The following is a 25,572-nucleotide window of genomic DNA, read 5'->3' on the forward strand; positions in this document are numbered from 1 at the left end:
TGAATTAGTTGACATGGTGTATTTTTTACTTTGGACTATAACCTAACTGGCAAACGTGTCGTATGAGTAATTCTTAAGACCATACCGCAACGTTAATCTTAATATTAATATTAGTTAGTTTTCGAATATAAATTTGCATATTGCATTGGATCTGCCAAATTTTTGGGTGAGAATGTGATCATATATTTTTTTTCTTTACGATTGTTAAGGATTGGTGTTGTTTGGTCACTATAAACATTAAAAAAAAATTTTTGCATATTTCAAAAAATCTCACAAATAAAAATAGAAGCGATAATTCCACTGAAAGCCAGAACACCCCACTCATCAGCCATGAGAAGGTCCACTCTAGCTAAAAACACGCTAATGCCGCAGTGCAGAAAACATCTGTAGTTGCCGGCATGTCCCAGGTTAAGAAGGCGTTGGATGTACTGCTCCAGGAAGCGGAGGAGCTGTGCATCGGGAGCAGTGTGGTAGAGCTGGATCGGATTCCGACTGCACTGGAGTTCTGCCGCGATTACTACTCCAAGAACCAGCCGGTGGTCATCCGACAGGCGCTCTCGTGGCCCGCAATCGGGAAATGGACGCCGGAGTACCTGATCGAGGCTCTCGGGGACAGGAAAGTGGACGTGGCCATCACTCCGAATGGCTACGCCGATGGTCTGGCCACTGAAAAAGGTCAGGAGTACTTCGTCCTGCCAATGGAGACGCAAATGAAGCTGTCCGAACTGGTCCGCCGCTTGGATGATCCCACAGGACCCGTCCACTACGTCCAGAAGCAAAACTCCAACCTCAGTATGGACCTGCCAGAACTGGTGGCCGATCTGCGGGTCAGTGATCTGGACTTTGCCCAGCCGTCGTTTAACAAACCGCCCGACGCCGTAAACTTTTGGCTGGGCGACGAGCGTGCCGTGACCTCCATGCACAAGGATCCGTACGAGAACATTTACTGTGTGATTTCCGGCCACAAGGACTTCATCCTCATCCCGCCGCACCAACTAAGCTGTGTGCCCCGAGGGCTTTACAAGACTGGCGTATACAGGACCTCGGAAAGTGGGCAATTCCATATTGAACCTTTGCGGGATGAGGAGGGCATCGAACAGATGACTGAATGGGTCAGCATTGATCCCCTGGCACCTGACTTGGCCAAGTATCCGGAGTATGCCCGGGCCAAGCCGCTGAAGGTGCGCGTTCACGCCGGAGACATCCTTTACCTGCCCAACTACTGGTTCCACCACGTATCCCAGAGCCACAAGTGCATCGCTGTGAACTTCTGGTACGACCTGGACTACGACAGTCGCTACTGCTACTACCGCATGCTGGAGCAGATGACGACCAGCAGGAACAACTAGCATCCCTCAGGAATTGTTATCAAAACTATAAACATATCTTGTTGTCTTTAGTGTATATATATATAATATTGTTGCATAATTTAATGTTAAATAAAAAACTATAAGCCAAATGAAATGTGATCTAAGAATAGGGACACGGACAAAAATGTGTAACGTCTGCGAAATCCGTAAAAATGAGCTTTTGAATATCCGTACATATGATGTATAGTGAGATTAGGAATGTGTGTTTAATTGGCTGAATCCAATAGTCTATTCGAGACTGCTTTCTTGCTTTTCTGCGCCGGAAGACTCTGCAGCAGCCTGGCCATCCGCTTCCTCGCCGGGATTTTCGTTGTTCTCGCACTCCAGGTCGCCATTTCCCGACGCGGACACATTCTTCTGGTCAGCTTCAGCCAGGTCGGCATCGTTATTAGAGTCCTGCGAATGGGATTGGGACTGCTCGCGCACTCGCTTGTTCGTCTGCTTGGCCGGACTGCCAGTAGCAGTGGTTGGCGCCTTCGGCTTGGCTTTACAGCTGTCCTGCGGCTGCTCCACGACAAACAGCTGCTCTAAATAGGAGCGATACCAAAGCAGAAACTCGTCACGCTGCCGTGGCATGTCCATCTTCTTGATCTTAGCGTAAATGCGCTTGGGCGAGATTAGTGGCGAACTGGCGGTCGAGTTCTGGGCCGCAGTGGCCGTCAGCTTGGAGACCTCCGCCAGCAGGGAATCATTAATGACGGTATTGTTGTGCGTCTGGTTGCGAATGCGTTTGATTATATACTCGATTAGTTCGTGATCGGGGGCCAATTCCATGCTGGTTCCTGCGCCTGATGCAGATCCAGAGGCATGTTCCGCTTTCCCCTCGAGCATTTGCTAGTAAGGAAGACGCCAATGATGAGTGTGTCTCGAAAGGATACTAAGCTTTCTTACCTCTTCAATTTCCAACCTTGTAGAAGAGGTAACACCAGATGCACTGGCTGCTGTATCCTCCAGGACAGCTCCATTTTGTGGAATGACCACAGTCAGCTGCTTTACTGGCGATCCTTTTTCATCTTCGGGCCGATCGTTGTCCAGCTGCATACGCATCACTTCCAGAGGCGTCTCACTGCGACTCTCGGTGGCCTCCGCGTCACCCATGGGCTCAGTCTCCTCTTGGTTGAGTGCTTTTCGCAGACCGTGCGGCTCTTGCGACTGCTGCATCTGCTGATTTTGTTGCTGCTGTTGCTGCTGCTGCTGCTGCTCAAACAGCGTCTCTAGCCGACGGTACACATCCTCCTTAATGGATTCGTAAAACTTTGTGGTGAACTTGTCGTTTTTCAGGGCATTCACCAGCAGATTGCGATTCAGTTCCTCGGAGGCAGTTTCCTCGGTTTGTTCCATGGCGTTTGATTCATCCATGGGCGAGGGCTCCTGACCGAGGATAGGAGTCGTATCCACTGGAGTCATCTGGGGCAGGTCTATGTAGTCCATGTAGTGAGCTGGAAGCTCAAAGTTAAAGCGAAGGTGTCGCTGCTGCAGTGGAGTCAGAGAAACCGTCGAAGTGGTGGGCTTTGCTGGCACCTTGTTCCGCTGATACAGTGGACTGTTGCCGTAGTTTACGTTCATGTTCAGATTGGAGGAGCTAGCCTGCTCGGGCTCTTCATCTCGCAGCGTGGAGAGTTGCGGGCGCCGACGGTTGCGACGCCGACCCGATCCAAATATGGCGTTATCATGGTTCTCCTCTACCTCATCGACATCCTCATCGTCATGGTCGCGGTTGTGTGCGGGATCCTCCCGCCAATCGCGTTTCCTGCCCGCACTACCGCTATTATTGAGGTTATTGCTGCCATTGGCGCTGCTGCCATGCAAAGCGGTTAGTGGCGACTCAAAAAAGTGGCGACGCTGCTGCTGCTGGTGGGTCAGACCACCACGGGTCGTGGGCGGAGCCATCAGTTGGGGCGGCGGAAAGTAGCTGGGACGCGGCGCCCGCTGTCGACGGTACTGTTGGTGGTCCATGTTTAGCTCCTCATTGCTTTTGTTTGATAGGAGATTCTGGCGCGAGTGGCTGGAAAAGCGCACAGATATTAATGGGTTAATGCAAGCGGTCAGCAAATAATCAAGCATATGTTAGTCCAGGATTAAGGTCAAATTAAATAACTTAAATAGCAATTTATAAAATAAAAATTTAGTTTATTTCAAACATAACAAAGTTTTTTCTATACCAAATCGGAAAGAGGAGTAGTTAGTACTTGGAGTTAATCTTGGGTTAGTCACTTTCAACTCTGTTAATGGAACAATTGCTTGCAACGACTGGTTGCACTTACCGAAGCACAGAATTGAAAATTGACTTTAGACAAAATGGTTTTAATTAATTTTTATTGCTTGTAACCCCTTTTCACCAAACACCCGATTAAAATACCATCACCAAAGTTATAGTATTACCTGCGGAAGTTGTCCCAGTAATTGTTGGCCCGGTTACCGGGTGGCACCTGGTTGTTCAGGGTGATACCCGCACCGGGTGCTCCACCCCCAGCTGCTCCCTCGGGCAACGAGTGTAGGTTGTTGGCATGCTGGTTCTGGGTTCGCAGATTCGAGTTGTTCTGGTGGATAGTGTTGTTGTGATGGTTCATAAAGATTGGACCCGGACTTGAGCGGTACGTTGGCGGCGACAATGGAGTCTCATTGTTGTAGTGTGTCGGCGGTGGTGGCGGAGCGGCATTGTTGAGAAATGGTTGCGTCTGGTGTTGCTGCTGCTGATGATGATGAGATTCGCTGCCAGTGCGGTGACAGCTGCGCTGGTAGTTACTAAAGGCGCTCTGGTGGGCGCCAAAGTTGAATAGCTGCTCCGACTGAGCACGACTGTTGCCAAGACACAGATTGTTGGGCATCTGACCCATTCCGGGTCCCACAGGGAGATTCGGAGGCGGCACCGACTCTGAGCGCAAGCCGAAGCTATGATCCTGGCAAGCTACCACATTAAATCGATCCTGGAGCTATGTAACAAAAAGGTTATATTAGATCGTGTGAATCGTAGTAATCTGGAGAACGTTCTTACCGTATGCAGTTGGTTGTTGAGGTTGTCGATCTCCCGCTGCTGATGCCATAGCGTCTGGTTGCACTGGCACACCGAGTTAATCAACATCTGCTGCGTCTGCATGAATTGCTGCAGTAGCACTGCATCGCTAGAGGTGTTCGATCCGGAGGCATTCGAGGAACCCACCTGCGCAGCTGTTGGCGGTGGCTTGAACTCGGTCCCGGTGCTGGAGCCAGCCGGTCCATAGATCGGTTGCTGTCCGTGCCACGCATTTCCGGGGTTGTGCGATGCTAAGCGAATAAGGAATATATTATTTTAATTTTTCGTTGTGGTAAAAATGGTTCTAGGATAATCTTATAAAGAGAATGTATTTGTACATTTTCTTATCTATTTTTATAGATTTCCTTATTTAATGGTACACACAAATAAGTTATCATGCTAGTAATCATTGCTAATTCAGATCATTAGAACAAAATGTATGTTTTAATTTTGACTAGTATTAAAACTTTTTACAAGATTTATATGTTATTTATAAGAAAATGATATATAAACATACCCCATATTCCTGGCACTGGTGCCATGGGCGGCGGCATGTACTGCGACCTGTTGCTGCTCGAGGGCAAGCTGTCGTTGCCCAAGGACAGGGTATCAAGGGTTGCGTTCAGATCATCTTCGTTAAGGGTGGACGGAGGAGCCGGCGGCGGCGGAGCTTGCTGTTGGGGTATGTTGGGCTGCTGACCGCGTCGCTGTTCCACCACCGTGCTGGCGGACGCAGCCCGCTTGAGCGTCGCCGAGGAGGCGGTACGTACGTTGGCGAAGTACTTGTCGCTGTCGGTGTCGTCGTTTCCCTCGTCATCCGCCTCCGAGGTGGTGTTGTTGCTGGCCACATAGCGTTGCTCCAGTTCCCGCTGCTTCTGCTCGTACTCCTTGCGCAGGCGCTCGCACTGCAAACGCAGTTCGTTGCGAAGTTGTTCCTTCGTGGGCGTGGCCTGAAGGGAAGTATCCACCTCAGATGGTTCTTCCTCCTCCTCCTCTTCCTGATGCTGTCTCAAGGGTGTGGGGGTTGGGGTAAGACTACTTCTTTTGAGTGCATCATCGCCCAACTGAACTGCACTGGCCGCTTGCTGTTTGCGGCGCTCGATCTCCGCCTTCAGGGCCAGGATACGGTCGCGCTCCTTCTGCAGACTAGCTGCCTCAGCCCGCAGTTCAGAGGTAAAATCGTTAAGTTCGAAAACGCGCTTCGAAATCTCCTCAGGCAACTCACGTTCCACGCTGGACCTCTCCTCACTCCGCCGCTCCAAGGAGGCACCCATGCTGGGGGTACTTTCTTCGATCTGGCTAACAGTGTTCAGCATTCCCTTTAGGCGGGCCATCTGAGCCTTGAGGGCTTCTATATCCGCCGTCTTCTGGTTGATCATCGCCTGGGCTTGAAGTGCCCGCTGAGCAGCATTTGCCGCCTCCTGCCGCATGATGGGTACGTTCCTCTGGTATTCCACTGGCACCACACGCTCTTTAACCGGCACTGGGGCAGGAGCTGGCTTTGGAGGAGCCGTGGGAGTTTCTTCCTTTATGGGCCTAGTCGACTCCCTAGCCGTACGGTTGATGCTGTTCAGTTCATCCACCAGGTTGCGCATATCCTCGCGCTGGGTGCGCAGCGATTCCAATTTCTCCTGAAGTGCCTGCTGCTCGGCCAGGATCTCGGGACCATCATCGCCGAGCACAGTGCTCAGTTCGTTCTGGTTGTGTATGAAGGCGGTGAGATTCTTCATGCGACCCACCAGCGAGGCCATATCATTCTGCACCTGCTGCACGGACTCGTATTTCGGGGCCTCTCCTCCGTTGCTGTTGTGAGGCAGACGATCAGCCTGCTGACGCAGCTGCTCCATCTCGGTGAGGTGGGACTTGGCCATGTTCTGGATGTGCAGCAACTTGGCCTGCTCGTCCTGCAGGTGCTGCATGTTCCTGTTGGAGGCCTCCAGACGCTGCTGCAGCTCGTCGAAACTGGGCGTGGTATCGGGCGTAGGGGTCTCCAGGACGCTGTGCAGCGACTGGATGGACTGGGCACGGTTGTCGCTCATCTGCAAGGTAAAAGGAGTTTGAGTTCCAGAGGTTATATAACAGGTTTTTGTTTACAAACATACCTCGCTTAATGCAACATCTTCCAAGCTGGTCGAATTGACTACGCCCTCTTCCTGCTCCGCGTTTGGGTTGATCTCATGCACCATGTTGTTGAGCTGAGGCAACAGAGGTAGATTTAATATAAATTTTGTTTACTAGAAATTGAATGGATCTTTTCTACCACAAAGATTACTGAACAAATCTCTCGATATTATTTCTCCTAAGGCTTAATTGATAAAGAGATATAGAACTCACCTCCACTAGGTTTACACCTTGTTGTTGTCTATTGCTGTTCAAGTTCTCGTCCAGCCCGAGCAGGGTTCGCAGCACATCAACCTGGGAGCGACCTGTTTCGTGTCTCGGAGCCAAAGGGTTCACTCCAAAGAGTCGTTGAATGAGTTGGTGCAGTCCAGCGGGGGTCAGTTGTGTGGACTGCTCCTCAGGGCCACTTATATGTCCGTTTCCGTTGCTGGTAGTTGCGTTTGGTATAACCACACCTACTGTGGCATTCGGGGGCGTAGACTGACGCAAACGCAGCAAGGCCGATGAAGATGAGGGGGCGCCCGAGCTATTAGATGACGAGGACGGCTGGTGCTGAACCCTCTGGACGGGACGCACGGGGAATCGGTAGCGCTGCTGCTGCTCCTGCAATTGCTCTATAATGGAAAATAGCCAAAGATCAGTATGGAGGTTTAGGTCTATTGCCAGTGAGTGGGCTGCGGACTACATCATCTCAGTGGGCGTTTATTTTCGTTCGCGTCTTATTTATAGAACATGAACTGGCGCACCGATCTTTGTGTGGGCCATGCCGCCGATCGCTGGGCCAGGTACGGATATTGGAAATTGCTCAATGAGATGTGTATTCCTTAAACTTTATGAATAATAACCTGCTGACTCGTAGCTGCTCTGCTCGGCGGCCAACTGACGCAGTGTCTCACGCTGCTGTTGCTGCTGGGCAGTTGACTTGGTTTCCTTGCTCGACAGCTGCTGATCCGCCGGAGATCGATTCTTGCCGTTACTGATGCGTGCGCGCTGGAGAAGATCCTTTAAGTAACAGCAGGCAAAGATAAGAAGTACTATCACGAGTATGGCGCTAATTTTGCTCGTTTTAGGTCTATATATATATCTTTTTGAGATATATATATATATATATAGAGGGAGGCACTTCTCTGGCCGATCGAAATTCGTTGTCCGCTGTGGTTGCGTTCGCTTTCGCTACTGAACCAGTGGATAAAGAATCTTTGCGAGCCGAGATGAGTGCGAAGTGTATTTATAAATCGAAGAAGAGAAGGGTCTTTGGTGTCTTCTCTTCGAGGAGATTTGCCATGGCAACCGGGCGGCTAGACTAACTCACGTTCAGTGTTTTCAGCGTCTCCCGCTGCAGTGGCTCTGCAAAGTCCAGGTCCGGTTCGCCCAGGTGCTCCTGCTGCCGTCGCGAACGCGCTGATCTGCTGGTCACCGTGGATGGGGATGCATTCGCTCCCGAGGCAGGTGCTCCATTTAGGGGCGTTTGTTGTTTGGGCACGGCGCCGGTTGCCCCACCCACCGAGTTGTTGTTGTTGTTGCTGGTGCTGCCGCTGCGGGCACTGGCGCTGCCCTGATCCGCAATCACTTTGGGCGGCGGCGCCATTAGAAAAATATATATTTGCGTACAAAAAAACGACGCTAGAAAAAATCTTGTAAAACTCTCCTTTTTGTTTTTCGCTTTGCGCACTCTGACAGCTGTTTCGGACCAGGGCTGGCAGTTCGCCAAAAAGCCTACTGAGATGCGGTCACATTGCCAAGCGGTCTATCGTTATCGAAATAACTGCTACATTTTAAAATTAGTTTTCAACTGTTAAAAACTTATTTAATAAATCTAAATTTTGGTTTATACCACTTTGTAAACCTTCTCGTTTATCTTTATTTTATTGTATTATTCCTAGCGTTTTTTTTTATATTATATAGTTCGACCCTATCACTTTAACTTTCAAAACAACATAAGCTCCATTATAAAGTTTAGGTTATTACCTTAAAAATCAAACAATGTTAGAGATAACTATGTATTTGTAAAGTAAATATACACTTGGTTATTATATACTTTAATTTTATAATATCATCCTTTAATTTCTGACATTATATGACTAGGACCAGTGCTTGATTTAAGTCTAATATGGCTTATTTTCCCTGTTTGCGCTGGATTATGTCCTCCTTGAGGGTCCTGATGCGATCCCTTTCAGCCCGGAGGCTCTCCGCCTGTCCGCGCAGATCGCTGGTGAAATCCGTGAACATGTTGAGCATGGAATTCAGGAGCTCTGCGTTGTCGGGAGCAGAACTCGTTGAAGGATTTTCATCCTGAACAGTCTCCTCAGCCTCCTGACTTGCCACTCGAACTTCAGAGGATGTGGTTTGCCGACTGCTCTGAACCGAGGAACTGGTCTGAACCACCTGCCTGGTGGACATGTGCTGCTCAATCATCTTGGTGGTGTCCACCATGTTCTGGACACGCTTAAACTGAGCCTTCAGGTTGGCGATCTCGTTCAGCTTGGCCTGCAGGTAACTGGCCGTCTCTTCATTGTCCTCTTCGCCCTCTTCCTGGACAATTGGTGTAGCTTCTTGGTTGGTGGGTTTGGCAGGAGGGGAAGAGGATGAGGGCAGTGCTTCTGACTCCGCTGAAGCTACCACCTGGCTGGACGTGGATTCCTGGGACAGTTCTACCTCTTCGGTTGACTGTCTTAGATGTTGGCGCCTTGTAACCTCCGCTGAAGCTACCACCTGGCGGCTTGACGTGGATTCCTGGGACATTTCTACCTCTTCGGTTGACTGTCTTAGATGTTGGCGCTGGGCATTCAACCTTGTAAGCTCGGCGGCTCTCAAACGCAACGTTTCCATCTCCTCGAGCAACTGGCGGTGCTCCTCCTGCATCTCCTGCAGCTGCCGGTTGGAGGCTGCCAGGCGCTAAAGATATATATAAAGGTTATTAGTCATGGGTTATAAAATTATAATAAATAATTTATATTTTTACAGATATAAATTAATCTAAAAATGCATTACATATATGCATTATACAAATTATTAATAAAATGCTGCGAACCGACATCAGACGTCCATGGGATCACAGAAACACAAAAGATATGTTTTCTATTCTATATCTAACAAAAATAATCTAGCTAATATGGGATGCATTTGCTTCCTGTTGTATTGTCTTGGTTTTGTGTATCACAAAGAGCCCAAAAACGTTTTCCCTACATGAATCACCAAACATAAAATAATGGTGTGTCATAAACCTTTTTTAAATTTTTGAAAAATGCTTTTTAATATTAAAAGAAATTTATTTTATAAACCAAAGTATGAAATTAATTCTGTTCTTTAATACCAGCTTACCTCACTCAAGGCGGCATTGTCCCCATTTTGGGGTTTGTTGAGCTCGTTGACCATTTTCTAGGCGCTAGAAGAGAAGGGGGAAGATTTGGTGTTATGTATATCGCGCACATTGATGCTTTCTTCAATACAAACAAAGGCCCACCGCAAGGCACCTTTCTATAAATAAATGCCTCTTTGTTGAATTATATTTTCAGTTAAAATAGTGTCAATCATTTTGGCACTTCTGAAGACAACACAACAAAGACTGCAGTAGTTATGCAAACTTACACTAACAATTTGACAATATATGAGAAATATCTTTTAACAATTGTTATTTGTTTCTATATTCGATCCTCCGAGCGATGAGCTGTGCACAGAGAGATGCCCAAGTTTCGACTGAAACGAAAAGCCGAAAACGAAAATGTTTTCAAACGATTTCGTGTGTACGTAGAATTTGTCTGGACCAGGCGGCAAGCGTTTCGAAATTAATGTGGGAGCTCTTAAAAGATAGCGTTATGAGTGTACCCAAGATGAAAATATTAGAATATCTAGTTATAATAATAAATCTAGTAAATCTCAAGATATCAAACCGTAAGAGCTAGAACCAATTGAAACCCAAAATTCCATAGGATGCCTAGGTGCGCACTAAGGATCAAAGTAAATTTTAAAAGTATTGTTCCATACCTTAAGTTATCGTACCCCGCTTTAGAAGTGGCATACCTCTATGAATTTGTGCTCTATTATTTTATTTTAAACTATATTTAACATTTTGACCCAATTTCATAATCCATTTTTTAGATTTTTCCAATGGCTTTAAGAATGGGAACCCAAAACTGCACTTCTATGTTCCATAGCTTGGGTGGTTTAATCCCAATTTTAAGGTGTTATACCTCTAAGAATTTGTGGTGGAATTCTCTAATAATCTGCATTCAAATATTTCATTAAAACGAGGGTCAAAAATTTGACCCATTTCATGTTCGGTTTTTTCAGTATTTCCAATGGGAACCAAAATCTGCACTTCTAGATTCCATAACTTGGGTAGTTTTATTCCGATTTCAAAGTTTGATACCTCTATGAATTCGTGTTTGAATTCTCTAATAAATTAAATTCAAATATATCAATGAATCGAGGGTAAAAAATTTGACCCATTTTCATGTTCGATTTTTTCATTATTTTCAATGGGTTTCAGAACAGGAACCAAAATCTGCACTTCTAGATGCCATAATTTGGGTAGTTTTATTCCGATTTGAAAGTGTGATACCTTTATGAATTCGTGTTCGAATTCTCTAATAAATTACATTCAAACATATCAATTAATTGAGGGTCAAAAATTTGACCCATTTTCATGTTTGATTTTATCATTATTTCCAATGGGTTTCAGAATGGGAAGTGCAGATGCACTTCTAGATTCCATAACGTGGGTAGATTTATTCCGATTTTAAAGTTTGATACCTCTATGAGTTCGTGCTTGAATTCTCTAATAAATTACATTCAAATAAATCAATTAATCGAGGGTGAAAAATTTGACCCATTTTCAAGTTAGATTTTTTCATTATTTCCAGTGCCTTTCAAAATGGGAACAAAAATCTGCACTTCTAGATTCCATAACTTGGGTAGTTTTATTCCGATTTGGAAGTGTGATACCTCTAAGAGTTCGTGTTTGAATTCTCTAGTCACCTAAATTCAAATATATCAATTAAACGAGGGCCAACATTTTGGACCATTTTCATGCTCGATACTTTCAGTATTTCCAGTGGGTTTCGGAACAGGAGCCTAAAACTGTTTTTATTCTGATTTTGAAGTTAGATACCTCTATGATTTTCTGACTGAATTCTTTAATAATCTTTAATGAATTATTTCTTTTAAACCAGTGTCACATTTTTAACCCATTTTCATGTTCGATTTGTCCGTATTTCCAAAGCGTTTCAGAATGGGAACCCAAAACCGCTCTCTTAGATTCCATATCTTAGGTGTTCGAGTTGATCACGATTTAGAAGTATTTGTGGTACCGATACCCTCCTAAATATAACCAAAGTTACAAATGTAAATGAACTAAAAATAGATTAAGTCGAGTCTGCACGTAAAATTGTGATCTAAAATTAGACCTCTACGAGTAACTTCCTCTCCTTCCAATTAATTTGTCAGTCGGAAGAAAAACATTGATAGATAAGATAATCTGATGCTTGCACCTTATAAAGGAAAATGTTTGTGAGCTGTGGCAATCAGTTGGGTCAAAAAGCTGACAATGAGTGGAGGTTTGCACACCTGAAGCTGGAATTTAAAAGGAAGTCTAATAATTTTACTTTTTTTTTTTGCAGTAATATGGTTTTTTATCTGTCTGATATGTGGAGTGTTGGAATCAAGAGCTGATGACTTGGAGGGTTCCGGAGCCACTGAAATTTATCCAGAAACGACAACAGCCGATGAGGAATATGGACTAATCATGGGCAATCTCAGTCTTTGCGGCAATGTGGCGGATAATGTGTTTCTGCCCTTTGTGGGGGACTGCAATAAGTACTACCTCTGTCGCTGTGAGTTCTGGATCCAAAGATCTTAATGTGTTATAATTATCATTACAAAAGTTCTTCCTGTTAGCTGGCCAAGCCATAGAATTGCAGTGCGAATGGCCGTACCAATTTAATGCCAATACCCAAAGTTGTGTAAATTTCGGGCAGGCTGAATGTTTGCCTACCTGCAAGGCCTATACTTTCAGTACATTTAGTTATCTGAGAACCTGTACCAAGTACGTCCTCTGCTACTACGGACATCCTGTTTTAAGAGAATGCCAGGATGGCCTCCAATACAACTCTCAAACAGATCGCTGTGATTTTGCCCAGAACGTGGACTGCGTGGAATCCGAGTGTTCCATTTACTATAATGCCTATCACCTGCGTTATGTGCCCAGTAAAGTGTCCTGCGAGAAGTATTTCCTCTGTGGCAACGGAGTCCCCAGGGAGCAAACCTGTACTCCTGGTCTATATTTCAGCACCAAGTGCGATTGTTGCGATATTCCCTCAAAATCGGATTGTCAGGTGGGACCCAAACAAGGATATATCTTTAAAGATTTCCCTAGTTAAAATATAAACTTTATAGATCCCTGCTGAACAGAGGAAGGTACGGCAGATCTCCCGTCTTTCACCCAGAACCACTGAAGGAATTTGTCCCCCCTCCGGCGTCCACTTCTATGTCCACGACTCTCGCCAAGATGCCTATTACTATTGTGTGGATGGACATGGTCTGGTTCTGGAATGTACGCCTGGCCTTTGGTATGATCCTAAGGTCCAGGAGTGCCGTGAACCGGAAAATATAGGACTTTAACTTGGTTGTATATAATAAATAAGAATGGAGCAACAGTTATGCCGGAAAAACTTCCGTGGGTGAATTCTTACATGCATGACAAAATTATTTGTTAATTTAAACCATTTTAAACTAATTAATGCATCAATAAAATTGTTTGAAAATAAGTTCTCATAAAATTTAAATTATTAAGAGCATAAGTATGGTTACTTCAGGTATGAATAAGTATTAAAATGTTTGAATAACAGGTGATTTCAAAATTGTGTATAAAATTTTACTGAAACATAAGAATACACCAACCCTTGATTATTTCTTTTAAAGCGATACCTTTACCATATTATTAAAGAAACCCATAAGTAGACATAAGTTGACAGTAGTGGATCTTTATTTCAAGGATCTAAACTCCTACGAACTGTGATTCCCGGCATTCTCCACTCTTGGCATCAAAGACCAGACCAGGTGTGCAGTCCAAGGTGACTCCCTGGCCATTTAGGCAGTAATAGTAGGCATCCTGGCGCTTCTGGTGGGCAATAAAATGGGCGCCCTCCGAAGGACACTTGATGTCAGCACTACGAGGAGGAGCTCGGGCAAAGGGCAGAATATTCCTCTGCAAGGTCTCGACCTAAAATAAAGAAACCATTCTTTAAGTAACTCCCAGGGAACTTTAGAACTTTGGACTTCTAAAACACCTACCGTGCAGTTGACTTTCGAAGCGAAGTCGCAACTCTGGGTACTCGGGTTGTACTGTAGACCCTTTGCACAAGTCATAACATTTGGAAGACCATCGTTGCAGATGAAGTACTTGTCGCAGCGAGCCTTGCTGGCTATAAAAACGATATCATTCGGGTTGTTCTCCCGGATGCACATGTTGTCCACACAGTCCACATACTGGGGAAAGTCACAGCGATCGGTCTGGCCATTGTACTGCAGACGATTGGAGCACTGGCGGATCACGGGAGTGCCATCGAAGCAGAGGACGTACTTGGTGCAGGTGCGATCGTAGCAAAAGGACTCCAATCCCCTGGTTTTGCAGGAGGGCACACATCTGGCCTCCATCACAGGGACACATTGCTGATCCCGGGCATCAAAGTAATAGCCCGCAGGGCATTCTCGGGGCACAGCCACTTCACCTGGAATGGTTAGGATGGATCAGGATAGTCTAAGGTAGTTCCTCAATGTATCATCACTCACTCATGCACAGGTAGTACTTGCTGCAGTTGCTCACGTGGGGAAGAAAGAGATTGCTGACCACATCGGAGCAGATATTCACATCCCCATCCGCAGCTCTACAGCCTCCAATCAGAGCAACCACGGCCAAAAGGGTCAGGTGGTACATCACTATGGAACATTTTTTACTTAAGAACTTATTTAAAGTTTCTTCTTTGCAATTGCTACTTACTATTTGGGTTGTTTTCCTCAGCCAACTATCGCCCCACTTCAAAGACCTCCTCAATTTATAGGTAAACCCATTTGGCATTCAATATCCGGTTTGTTTTGCTTCCCTGCGAGTTCCAAATCTAATCAGATGCATGTTCTTATGTGGTAATTAGAATGCTTTCCTAACTCATTAAAATTCAACGGGTAGAGATAAGGTCGGCGAACATGAGCCAATCTTAAGAATGTCTTAATCAGGAAGACTCTGGAAATGTACAGTTCTGTCAGCCATTAAAAAACACCTGTCAAGATGAGTCACTTCTGTATAGTTTGCATCTTAAGATCGTCTGTAATGGTAACATGTGCTTGGAATTATAAGATAGATAAGATCAAACAGGTCCCTTAATCAAGAATGAAGGGACTATACCATCCAATCGTAAGCGTTTCTGAATACAAAAAGTGTATTTATCTTGAAAATGTAACATTTTCTTTTTTGGGTTTTAGATCCTTATGACAATTGTGCCGTAATGTTTTACAAACCTTGTACACCCAAAGTATAAGAGCAAACACGTGCCAAGATTTGATACTTCTTTTTGACTACGATGTGATATTAACCTGTTCTGGGAACCCCCCTATTTAAAGCATTTGGAATGCGATAAATTATCACGATGTTTGGTGGCGACAAATTGAAAGCTGAAATGTTTGCAGAAATTGGGGTGTCGTATTCCTACGACAGTCGTGTGCCGAAATTAGCAAGATGATAAGTGCACATTAGCAAAAACTCATTAGGCGACCACGAAGAGATGATATAAAATAAATATTTTCCAGGCTGAAGGCAAACAGTTGGGTTGCAGATTCCAAGCTATCCAGGAGTAAGTAGCTTAGAGATTGAGTTTAGCTAAAATCTAAAGATTTTGTATTTATTTTTCAGTGAGGTGGCTTATAAATGGTGGTCTTCTGTTGGTCCTGTTGATGGTTCTTGGGATTCAGGCCGACGAAGACCTTGTGGTGGCCCCTGGACCAGAAGGTGATCCTGAAGATGATGAAGTGGTCGAGGAGGAGGCTGAATATGACATGTACAACAACACCCAGATTAACGTTTGCAACAACGTGGCAGACGGAGTTTTCCTGCCCTATGTGGGAAATTGCTCTATGTATATTGAGTGTGAAAGTAAGTTAGAAAGTTAGAACAATACGGTATGATATGTTCGGGAAACTATAGCTTGACACCCATTAAGAGTGAGTTGGTTATATATGATCAAATTTATATTTTTAGATAACACCATAAAGGAAATGGGCAGCTGTTTGGACTTGGAGGGTGCTTCAAAAATGTGTGATAATCCTCCGTGTGATCTTGCCTACGACCCGGTCCTCCAGTTGTGCACCTACGCAGATGTGGTCCAATGCCTGCCCTCCTGCGAATCTTTCCAATTGAGCAGCTTCTGCTACGACAACACCTGTACGAAATACGTGCTCTGCTACTACGGAAAACCCGTTCTACGGCAGTGCCAGGATGGACTCCAGTACAACAACAGGACGGATCGCTGCGACTTCCCCGAGTACGTGGACTGTGTGGCCAACGACTGCTCGGCCACATTCCAGCCGGAGGACATCATTTACCTGGCCAGCAAGGCCTCCTGCAGCAAGTACTTCGTCTGCTCCGATGGCTATCCGTGGAAACAGGAGTGCGCCCCAGGCTTGGCCTACAATCCGACTTTGCGACTTTGTGACTTTGCTAAGAATGTTAACTGCTCGGTGAGTCAAAGAAAATTGGAATGACTTCAAAATTCGAGTAACATCTAACTTCCGAATACCGCTTCATCACGTAACTTAAGAGCTCTTTCGTCTTGATTTTAAGAGAGCTTCTTCTCAAATAATTGAGAAAAAGAATTTTTAAACTGAGAAAAGTTGGTCCTGGCTTTTTTCGTTGTTAATTTTTCATAAGGTTTTATTCAATAAGTACAGAAAACTAAAACTTATATATATTCGTACCAGATTGATGCTGCGGCTAGGAATATTATGCCCTATTCCCGATCTCCATTGCGCCGTGCCGACATCAAGTGTCCCAATGTAGGAGTTTATTTTTATCCGCACAAGTTCCGCCGCGATGCATACTATTATTGCGTCGATGGCAGTGGGGTCACACTGGACTGTACTCCGGGTCTTCACTACGATCCCAAGGTGGAGGAGTGCCGCAGACCGGAATACGTTGGTGCCTAACTGAAGTTTATCCAAATAAACAATTGAAACCTTTTGTCTTTTGATATTTGATTTTAAGGATCTAACTTTAGTATTAAACGGGGTAAAGTTCTTTTTCGATTCTTGTACAAAAAATAATTGAAATGAAATAAGGAGATCAGATAAATTTGTTAGCTATATACTATGTATTTTAAGTGTCATCTTTCATAATGAAGGGTTTATGTATTTACTTCTTAAAGATATTTATACCCTTATCAAGTGAGTTATCCCAGAACAGTCAGTCTAAAGCTTTCTTATCTTCCTATTAAATAATACATCCATGTATAAAGAATAGATTGAAATGATGATGAATAATCAAGAGGGAAAAGTTTGAATACGGTTCTAGAATTTACTTTGTTTGAATTTCAGGTTATCTTTGAGATTAAAGACGTTACAGTTTGAATTCGGATAGCTCGTTCACAATGGATCTTTTTTAGAGGGCGCATGTGCCGCGATGAGAGAGCAGCAGAGAGAGCCCCATTCACGCTCTTCTCCGAGTGCCAAATCCACCCACCCGCTGGCCCACCGATTCGCACGGCCACACATACAGAAAGCAAAAACAAAACGCTGTCTGCGGGTTTACAAAAAAAAAAAAGGAAAAACAGTGGTGGGTGGAAAGGGGGGTTGAAAGAGTGCTTGGCGAAACTCATGAAAGTGAAAACGAGCACGACGCTTGGCCCAGCTGCATTCACACATTCAGTTGGCTGCGAGTCCTTGCGCCGTTCGAATCGCAGGCGAATCAGCACCACCCATCGTCCATTCAACAACCGACCGACCGAGCGACCACCCACAACCCAACCACCCACCACCCACCGCCCACCAGCGAAGCGGGGCCGCAAGGTTGGCAAAATACAATTATTCGAGCGCGAATCCGCGGTGGCTGATTTTTTGAATTGAATTAGATTGAATTAAATTGCATAGAAAGTTGCAAGTCGCGTGAGTCCTTCGTTTTACTGACTAGCTATTCGCATAAAAAGGAAAAAAGAAAAGGATATTCATTTGCCAGTGTGTCAGTGCTTGTCGTGTCGGGTCAGTTGAGCGTTCAAGGACTCTGCTGCAGCAAAAAAAAACTATACAAAATAGCTTGAAAAACCAGTGCCCCTAAAAACAACAATATGTGTGCAATAAAGGCGAGAAACGTGACAGCAACGTGCCAATAAGGCAAAGGCATTGAAAAGCTGAAAGGAAAACACATTTCGAGAGCATTGGCAACGGAAAGGCGAGAAAATATTGCAGGTAAAACAGCGTGGTGCACTTGAAAACAGCCCACACACACACACACACGCACACACAGAGAGAGTAGCACATCCGCAGACAGAATCGCTTGCATTCGGCGCATTGCTCATACGCAGCGTACGCCATCAAGTGGGCAGGGATTTTGTTCGCTTTTTTTTATGGCCTTTCGGTTGACAGACAAATAGCAAAAACCGACAGATCCTCACATAATTCACCCTGCAAAATAATAGGGGAACCCCCTCGATTGGTAGAAATTCACTTCCCGCCAACGAAAAGAGCGAACGGCAAAGGTTAATGGCAAAAACAAACCGTCCGAGTGAGAGTAAAATGGCCCGAAAGGGGTGGCTGATATGGTTCATGCTTTAAAGTTTACAATTTCTGTTTTGTTTTGGCATCTTTCCCCCCCCATGACGCATACACAGTTCTCATCCGGCGGAGGTGAGGAAAAATGCCTGGGAAAATAGCAGCCAGTATGAATGTCTGGCATTTCATTTATGCAATGCTCTTGTTGGGTCGGGATAGCTCTGTTTCCAACGAATTTCCCGACTGGCCGAGGAATTCCGTTTAATAAACATTTCCTCGGCCTTTCCGGCCTGTCATTTGCCCCAAATTCAATCAAATCGCTCAGTCAATAAACTGGCTGGGAATGGCCTTTACATTGTTCAGCAATTAAATGCAGACTGATTGATAAATGGGTATTTAAAGAACATGGATTTATAGGTTTAAAATTTTCATTAATAAAGTGCAAAACATTCTCTTTAAAAATTAAATAAATACCTAAAGCGAAGTGAGGCATTTTTGACCTTTATATTGGTCAAAGTCATAATTTAATTAAGAATCTCAGTAACCACATGTGACTAATTTAATATTTAGCCCCTTTTAACTTTAACAACGTTCGATTAGTTTAGATTTCCGCTTTGATTGAATTTGCTGGCACTTTGCCAGAACACAAACCTCCCTTAAATTCTGTGAAGCTCACAGCTCTGATGGTAAAATTAACACTAAAGTGATATGCATCTTTTCAATAAAAATAAATTTAATTTACTATTGTTATTGCACACTTTTTTGGCCTGCCGCCAGATGAGGTTGCTGAAGTTGGCCTCTGCGCCGCTGTAGTTTCAACTGTTTCCGTGGTGTAGCGGTTATCACATCTGCCTAACACGCAGAAGGCCCCCGGTTCGATCCCGGGCGGAAACAGATGGAATTTCTTTTTTACTTAAACTTACTTACTTACCTATTAAATCTTTTTTTTTAAGTATCACCTTTTATTTTGTTTATAAATCTTTGTAGCTTTAAATATATTTCAATTATTAAATGTCCTTTGTGTTACTGATAATTTTGCCAGAGATATATTCTTTTGTATAGGAAAATAAGGTTCTGACTTTTGTTTCGCTAATTTATTTAGTAAACATTTTAGGATAAACATTTTTTTGCTAAACTGGTCTTCTTGTTAATGCAAATACAAATTACTCACATTAGTTTTAGTATTTCATAAGTTATTTTTTTTGTTAAAGGAGAACACAGAAAAATGAATATGGAATATAAGAGCAAAATAGGATATATTCATTTTAAATAAATTCAATAACTGTCCAAAATTCAAACTGTTGGTGGCTGATGGTGCCTCGAGAAACACAAATAAGTTCCTATTAAATAATGCAAGCGAAAAATACGCATACCTTAAAAATGTAATCAAGTTCCGTGGATAGGACAAAATTTTAATAAAACATAATTTGTTAAAAAAAGAAATAAAAAGTTATTTTACCTGTTTCCGCCCGGGATCGAACCGGGGGCCTTCTGCGTGTTAGGCAGATGTGATAACCGCTACACCACGGAAACAGTTGAAACAAGCGCGGCGCAGAGGCCAACTTCAGCAACCTCATCTGGCGGGAGGCCCAAAATAAAACGGGTTCCGTGAATTAAATCGAAAAATGTTTTTGTATCTATTTAAGTGGATCTATTTTATGGGGAATGTTTCAAGGAGACCCAATAATCGGGCAGTTTGCCATTGTTTGCCGTCTTTAGCACAGCGAAAGGCAGGGCGGGGCTGATAATAGAATTATTACTATAAGGTGAGATAGTGATTTATATAGTGTGCGTAAAAGGTGATTAAAACAAATTGAATGGGCATGCTGTCTTTCTTTCTTTCCCTTTGTTTTATGATTGTCTAAGCAAGGGCAACACTTGCTCATAGACAATGTCAATGCCCGGTTTTACTTAAGTTCCGCACAAATCTTGACCAGCATCGAGGCAAATCAAGCTGAACTCTGTCCCTTCTAAATGGTTGTAATCGGGGTGGCTGGAGCACAAAGCAATGAACCCTCCTTATAAGGAATGTAGGGGTGGCTAGAAATTCAACCGAAATCCGAATTGGCGCCAGCCGAGAAATGGAAACGAAATGAACCTATCAAAAGGTTGTCAAAATGTCTCTTTTAAATATGTTTATTTTATTACCCTGGCCCGGGCTTGAGTATTTATTTATTCGCTCTCAGCTCTGCTCAACCATTGTATTGTGTAATGCTGCTCTCGAAGATGTTGACAGGCATTACACTTTGAACCTGGCTGTCAAGAAGAACAGGAAAGTTCCCGATCCCGAAATAAAAGTTATTTTATTGTGCGGTTGATTTTATGACGGTGGTGGGTATGTACATATGTACATCTACTCAATTGTTTACACGACACGGCAAATTGTCTGTGGGATCATTTAAAAAATTCATTATTTTGCTACGCTGACATCGTTGATTGGCCAAACACACCAACCAAAACCACAGCCATTCACAAAAAGCCTGGCCGGAGGAACAGTTCAACGAACAGCTAAGCGAGTTAAGAGCCATAAATGCAAACACCGGGCACAATGGTTTCGGTTCTCTCTATAAAAACACTTTCAAGAACAGAGGAAAGTACGCGTCATAATTCATCTTGGGATAGTTCGCGAACCCAAAGTTCCAAAGGGGTTTAGGAAAAATACTAATTAACTTTATAGTTAATACTTTTAAAGAGTAGGTAAGCTCATGTAAATATTTCTAAGAATTCTAAACCCCCCTTAAGTACCCCTCTGTTTGGTCCTTTTGCAAACACCATCCCCCCTCCGAACCCTGTCTGTGCGTTTTTGGCGCGCTGAGGTCCTTGGTGTTTTAGGATGTTTTGGGTTTGTGGATGCCAATGACACGGGAAGTGAAAGCGTTCAATGAATGTTTTATTTTTCGGGCGGGTTCCTTGACCAGGCAGCCAGCCACCGAGCAAAAGCAAAGCAACCTTTGTTCCTTGTTGCACCTTCGAACAGGGAAGCACAAAGAGGAAATGCCAAACCAGGTCCTGGATGGGGGATTCGGGTTTTTCGCAGACAGAGAGGCTGCCTTCCCCTATGAAATGCGATGCGCACGTTTCCTGTTTTAGCGTTTCGCAAGAGCAAAATGGGTGGGATCCTGGGACCGGGGAAAGGACTCCCTTCCGTCTGGCAGACACAAAGCCAAATGAGTCAGATGCGCTTTGTCTAGTCAAGGATTTTCCCCCAACCTAAACACACAACTTGAACTTCAAATAAGTTTGCAGCACTTAATGCCGACTGTCTGTCTGTCTGTCTGCACTCTAAAACTGCGTATTTTAGATTTCTTGTAACTTTACAATGTTCTTTAAACTTTTGTAATACTTTTACAGATTTGTAACTGAAAAATACAATAAGTAAATAAATATAGCTCTACTTAACCATACAAATAAATATTTAGTTGACTTAATATTAGATACCATCTTATATTACTTCATTTTAGACGATGCTCTTACTTTAGATATTTTTTTCTAGTTAATAAATCTCCTTAGCAAGATTTTTCCTAACTTTCACTTTTGGAAACTTTCATCTTTTTTAAGATATAACTTGATATTTAATGCTGCTATCTTCTGGTTAATACGAATTTATCCTAACTTTCAGTTATCCCAGTTAGAGTATCACCGTGGGCACAATGCATTTCTGGATTGACAAGCGATCGCAGCAGTGCGGATTTGGTCGTTCCCGCGTGGCGGCCTCCTTGTCGCATGCTGGCAGTGGCCTCAGCTACGGCCATCCGCCACGAAGGACCAAGTCGAGCAGCTGCAGCAGCAACAATGTCGGCGGCAGTGGCCAGTCGATGCCCCCGGTGCACAGATCCCTGCCCCAGACGCCCTATGATCTCCATCAGCCGGGCACAAGTCGCCAGTTGCAGTCGCAGTCGCATTCGTCCTATGGCAACAACAACTCCCAGCAGCAGCAGCAGCAGCAGCATCACATGATGCAGCAACATTCCAGCGGTGGCAGCAGCAACAACAACAACCTGGCTGCCACCGGCACAACAACAACTGCCAGCAACAATAATAATGCCAGCGGAATAGCCTCCTCGGCAGCTGTCCTCACCGGAAGTGGCACCATCGTTCCCCTGGTGGCACGTGGCTCCAACTACAGTCACCACGGCAGCACGCGCTATCAGCCAAGGACGCAGCAGCAGCAACTGTTGCACCAGCAGCAGCAGCAACAGCAACATCAGCAGCAGCAACATCAACAGCAGCAGCACTACAGCTATCACCATCCACAATTCGGCAACATGGCCGTGCCCATGAGACACTACGATGCACATCAGCAGCAGCAATATTCGGGCAATGTCTATGCGTAAGTAGCTAATACTAAAGGGCAACATCACTGCAGATCGCCAAGATTTTATAAGCCTATGTATTTTAAAACAATTTTAACTGTTTTGGGGCCGATTACTTAATGTCTTGTTAGTTTTTGTCATTTAGTTATATGGCTCTTTAAGCAACATATATTTTTTCTCCATTATGTTGGGGTTTATCTGTTTATTATGACATTCAGAAAACTAATTTGTCGTTCCAATTCTCTGCCAGTTAAGAAACTTTAACCTTACCGTGGCATTGAAGAATTATTTCTAAGCCTATAAAAAGCTTTAGATAACGTCGTATCTATAATATTCTAGATTGCTACAAATATTTTACTATTAAATCATGTTCTGAACTTTAAATATGTAATTTTGAATTCTCACTGAATTGTATCCATAGTATGTACATTTGCTTATCAGTAAACTTTATACAAGACAATAATATGGCCTGCATTGGTGCTAGCTTATAGATAGAGATTTTACAGACTTACAACCGATTAATGTATTCCAGCGATGATGCCTACAGCGCCTATCACCACACCGCCCATCACCAGCACAGCAGCAATCACTCGACCAGCGGCAGCAACAACCAGCGACAATCCAACGCCTACGCCACGCCCCGTCGCCACAACTCCAGCAGCAACATGCGACACTCAGCAGCAACAACAGCAACATCAGCAGCAGCGGCAACATCATCCACGGCAGAGGCAGCAACTATGGCCAGTCCAGCGGCAACAGTTGCTGCCGTTCCTGCTGCAACAACGCACCACAGCAACCAGTTGCAGCAGCAACATCATGCATTGCTGCAGCATGCGGACTCTCAATTGCTTCCGGGTCATTTGAAATGCGGCATGTGTGCCTCCCTGGTGCTGGCCTCCGTTTTTGTGGCCGGAACGAAGTTCTACTTCGACCACCAGGGCACCGGACTGGAGGTGCTGATCTTCTGCGCCTTCTCGGCCACCTTCTTTCTGGCCGCCTGCCTGGTCAGTCTGTGCCGCATTCCCAAGGGCCTGCTCTCGAGTTCCAGTCGATCGGATGGCCGGGCAGCCGTGAGCCACAGTCGTGGTGTGAACTCCTCCTTGACGGGATCAGGATCGGGAGCGGCCCAGTCCGCCGGCTGCCTGCTGGAGATGACCGAGGCTCGATACCTGGAGGAGCTTCAGATGTCCCCAGTGGGCGGGACGACCTCTACGGCTGGTCCGCCACCCTATCATATAGCCATATTGCTGCCGGAACAAACGCCGGCAACAATGGGCAAACAACTGCCGCTGGATGAATCACCGCCGCCATCGTATGACAAGATTCTCGTATAGGCTGTCGGGGAATTGAGCCTCTCTTAGAGTTCGCTAGCCCTCAACCTCGACCACCCCCCCTCCCCCAATGCACAATGCCAAGTACTTTTGCTCAGTATTTTTCTAAACAAACGATATCACAGTTTATATGAACATTTACACGGCATAGATTTACAGACATAATTATAATATATATAAATATGTATATCAGATAAACATTTACGAATACATGGATATTTACTCTTAAGCTCCGAATAATATTTTTACACTTTCTATGCCCCTTACTAGAAACCAAATTCTTCCACACTCGACCCTCGAACATGTCATATTCTACTGTCATTTTTGTTCTGTGATATGCTCAAGAGATCAAGAAATCATATGCTATAGTGTTATGTTAAACCACTAGCTACCAAAAACCACGACAAGCCAATGCAACGAGAAAAAGATGTAGAAATAGCCGAAACAGAAAAAAACATAATTCAATCAGTATTAGTAGGCAGTTAAGTAATAAATTAACCAATCAAATGCCCAATTCTCTTAAAAAATACTACAACAAGAGTGCAATATATTAAGTAAATACAACATATATTAAATAAAACGATCTAAAACGTATTGATATGTTTTATTATTCCGTATCCGGTAAACAATCTCATATTTGCGACGAAAAAAACTAAAAAACCATTTAAGAGCAGAAAAGATGAGAACGGTTCACTCTTCCAATACCCATTTATCTTCACGACTAATGGTTACAAAATAAGTTCACAAAAATATGTAATGGGCTTATCAAGAACTCTTATTGTTTTTTCGTTAATTCATAATTAGTACACAAGCGTCTCCCGACAACGTAGGTCGTAAAGTTTTATTATGCTAAAACTGGCAACATTTTTTTTATACGCGTCGATTTCATGGAGTCTATTGACTGAATCCAAGGATATACTATATTCACAATGTTCAAGGACATGTAATTTAACAGAGAACACATTTTTCTGCCGGAATTTACAAATAATTGAAAACTTAAACGAGTGGCTTGGAAAAAAGATAATCGAAACCAATGACCTTAAAGATAAATGCAGTGGGCAACTAATTCAAGGAAAGACACAATACTTGAAAACTTTACATAAGAAAGTTCAAACGATTGAAAGATTGCAAGAGGATGTGCAAGTGAAGAACGCTTGGTTGATCTTCTGCGTTTTCTTACTCATCATCTGGAACCGAATAGATCAGACTTCCAGTCTTATACCCTACGGCCAGCCGCAGGATACAAGCGCTTTACGATTACCGGAGCAGCGAGAGGAGTCCCAAGAGTCCCTAATACCACCACCTCCTTCGACAACAAACATCAGCGAAGAACTAGAACTGAACGATGATCCTCCACCCTCATACGATAGCCTTTTCTTATGAGCTTCCCTTACTATGTTTTCTTTTTTGCAATATTATATAAAATAATAATTAGTATGACTCAAGCTAGGATACGATGCCCAGAAGCAAATTAATCAATATTGTACAACTCTCAAGTGAATTCATTTCACTCCTCATTAAATTCCAATTAAAATTCCGGGAACTAGGTTTTAAGGTTTATTTTTTATTCTTATTAGTTGTATTATTCTTCCCACTCACTGAAAACTTTTCCGTTTTTGCTTGTGTTAAGTTGTGTGTTTTTTAAGGTTAATGTTTTATGGAAATGTAAAAGAATA

The 25,572-nt window shown here is 44.0% G+C and overlaps 7 protein-coding genes and 2 non-coding genes across 13 annotated transcripts; 5 read left to right on the plus strand and 4 right to left on the minus strand.

Annotated features, from left to right (window-relative positions):
• The first annotated feature begins 367 nt into the window (after positions 1-367).
• On the plus strand, positions 368-1,453 carry JMJD7 (Jumonji domain containing 7). The gene has a single exon (XM_017078969.4). It carries the CDS (start codon positions 399-401, stop codon positions 1,347-1,349), a length of 951 nt encoding a protein of 316 aa, XP_016934458.2. The 5' UTR covers positions 368-398; the 3' UTR covers positions 1,350-1,453.
• Positions 1,454-1,585: 132 nt separating this feature from the next.
• Positions 1,586-8,172, minus strand: cmb (combover). Of its 3 annotated transcripts, XM_036814825.3 has the most exons (10): positions 7,817-8,172; positions 7,350-7,506; positions 6,718-7,118; positions 6,486-6,578; positions 5,609-6,422; positions 4,901-5,533; positions 4,366-4,634; positions 3,753-4,303; positions 2,262-3,375; positions 1,586-2,204 (listed from the first exon to the last, which is right to left on the minus strand). In XM_036814825.3, the coding sequence occupies exons 1-10, from the start codon at positions 8,090-8,092 to the stop codon at positions 1,599-1,601; spliced, it is 4,914 nt and encodes a 1,637-aa protein (XP_036670720.2). In that variant the 5' UTR covers positions 8,093-8,172; the 3' UTR covers positions 1,586-1,598. The 3 variants fall into 3 exon arrangements, with proteins under 3 accessions (XP_036670720.2, XP_036670719.2, XP_036670718.2); XM_036814824.3 differs by having other exon boundaries at positions 4,901-6,422; positions 7,350-7,494; positions 7,817-8,171; XM_036814823.3 differs by having other exon boundaries at positions 4,901-6,422; positions 7,817-8,171.
• A 320-nt stretch (positions 8,173-8,492) lies between these two features.
• LOC108012570 (uncharacterized) lies at positions 8,493-10,235 on the minus strand. Of its 3 annotated transcripts, none has more exons than XM_017077984.4 (3): positions 10,093-10,235; positions 9,826-9,889; positions 8,493-9,399 (listed from the first exon to the last, which is right to left on the minus strand). In XM_017077984.4, the coding sequence occupies exons 2-3, from the start codon at positions 9,877-9,879 to the stop codon at positions 8,620-8,622; spliced, it is 834 nt and encodes a 277-aa protein (XP_016933473.2). In that variant the 5' UTR covers positions 9,880-9,889; positions 10,093-10,235; the 3' UTR covers positions 8,493-8,619. The 3 variants fall into 3 exon arrangements, with proteins under 3 accessions (XP_016933473.2, XP_016933474.2, XP_036670721.2); XM_017077985.4 differs by having other exon boundaries at positions 10,099-10,166; XM_036814826.3 differs by lacking the exons at positions 9,826-9,889; positions 10,093-10,235 and adding an exon at positions 9,536-9,556.
• A 1,732-nt stretch (positions 10,236-11,967) lies between these two features.
• On the plus strand, positions 11,968-13,172 carry LOC108013781 (protein obstructor-E). Its single transcript, XM_065864292.2, has 4 exons — positions 11,968-12,059; positions 12,123-12,335; positions 12,400-12,836; positions 12,898-13,172. The coding sequence occupies exons 1-4, from the start codon at positions 12,050-12,052 to the stop codon at positions 13,120-13,122; spliced, it is 885 nt and encodes a 294-aa protein (XP_065720364.2). The 5' UTR covers positions 11,968-12,049; the 3' UTR covers positions 13,123-13,172.
• A 286-nt stretch (positions 13,173-13,458) lies between these two features.
• On the minus strand, positions 13,459-14,471 carry LOC118877301 (protein obstructor-E). Its single transcript, XM_036815445.3, has 3 exons — positions 14,293-14,471; positions 13,795-14,231; positions 13,459-13,723 (listed from the first exon to the last, which is right to left on the minus strand). Exons 1-3 carry the CDS (start codon positions 14,435-14,437, stop codon positions 13,499-13,501), a joined length of 807 nt encoding a protein of 268 aa, XP_036671340.3. The 5' UTR covers positions 14,438-14,471; the 3' UTR covers positions 13,459-13,498.
• Positions 14,472-15,201: 730 nt separating this feature from the next.
• Positions 15,202-16,729, plus strand: LOC139353243 (probable chitinase 10). The gene is made up of 4 exons (XM_070996836.1): positions 15,202-15,347; positions 15,407-15,646; positions 15,752-16,230; positions 16,471-16,729. Coding segments are annotated over exons 1-4 (945 nt in total). The 5' UTR covers positions 15,202-15,346; the 3' UTR covers positions 16,696-16,729.
• A 2,344-nt stretch (positions 16,730-19,073) lies between these two features.
• On the plus strand, positions 19,074-19,146 carry TRNAV-AAC (transfer RNA valine (anticodon AAC)). The gene has a single exon. It is a non-coding gene; the product is annotated as a tRNA-Val (tRNA).
• A 566-nt stretch (positions 19,147-19,712) lies between these two features.
• TRNAV-AAC (transfer RNA valine (anticodon AAC)) lies at positions 19,713-19,785 on the minus strand. The gene has a single exon. It is a non-coding gene; the product is annotated as a tRNA-Val (tRNA).
• A 2,110-nt stretch (positions 19,786-21,895) lies between these two features.
• LOC108012508 (uncharacterized) lies at positions 21,896-24,490 on the plus strand. The gene is made up of 2 exons (XM_070996835.1): positions 21,896-22,582; positions 23,098-24,490. Exons 1-2 carry the CDS (start codon positions 21,903-21,905, stop codon positions 23,897-23,899), a joined length of 1,482 nt encoding a protein of 493 aa, XP_070852936.1. The 5' UTR covers positions 21,896-21,902; the 3' UTR covers positions 23,900-24,490.
• The last annotated feature ends 1,082 nt before the right edge of the window (positions 24,491-25,572 follow it).

Source organism: Drosophila suzukii, chromosome 3, assembly GCF_043229965.1.
Source record: "Drosophila suzukii chromosome 3, CBGP_Dsuzu_IsoJpt1.0, whole genome shotgun sequence".
NCBI classification, from domain to species: domain Eukaryota; kingdom Metazoa; phylum Arthropoda; class Insecta; order Diptera; family Drosophilidae; genus Drosophila; species Drosophila suzukii.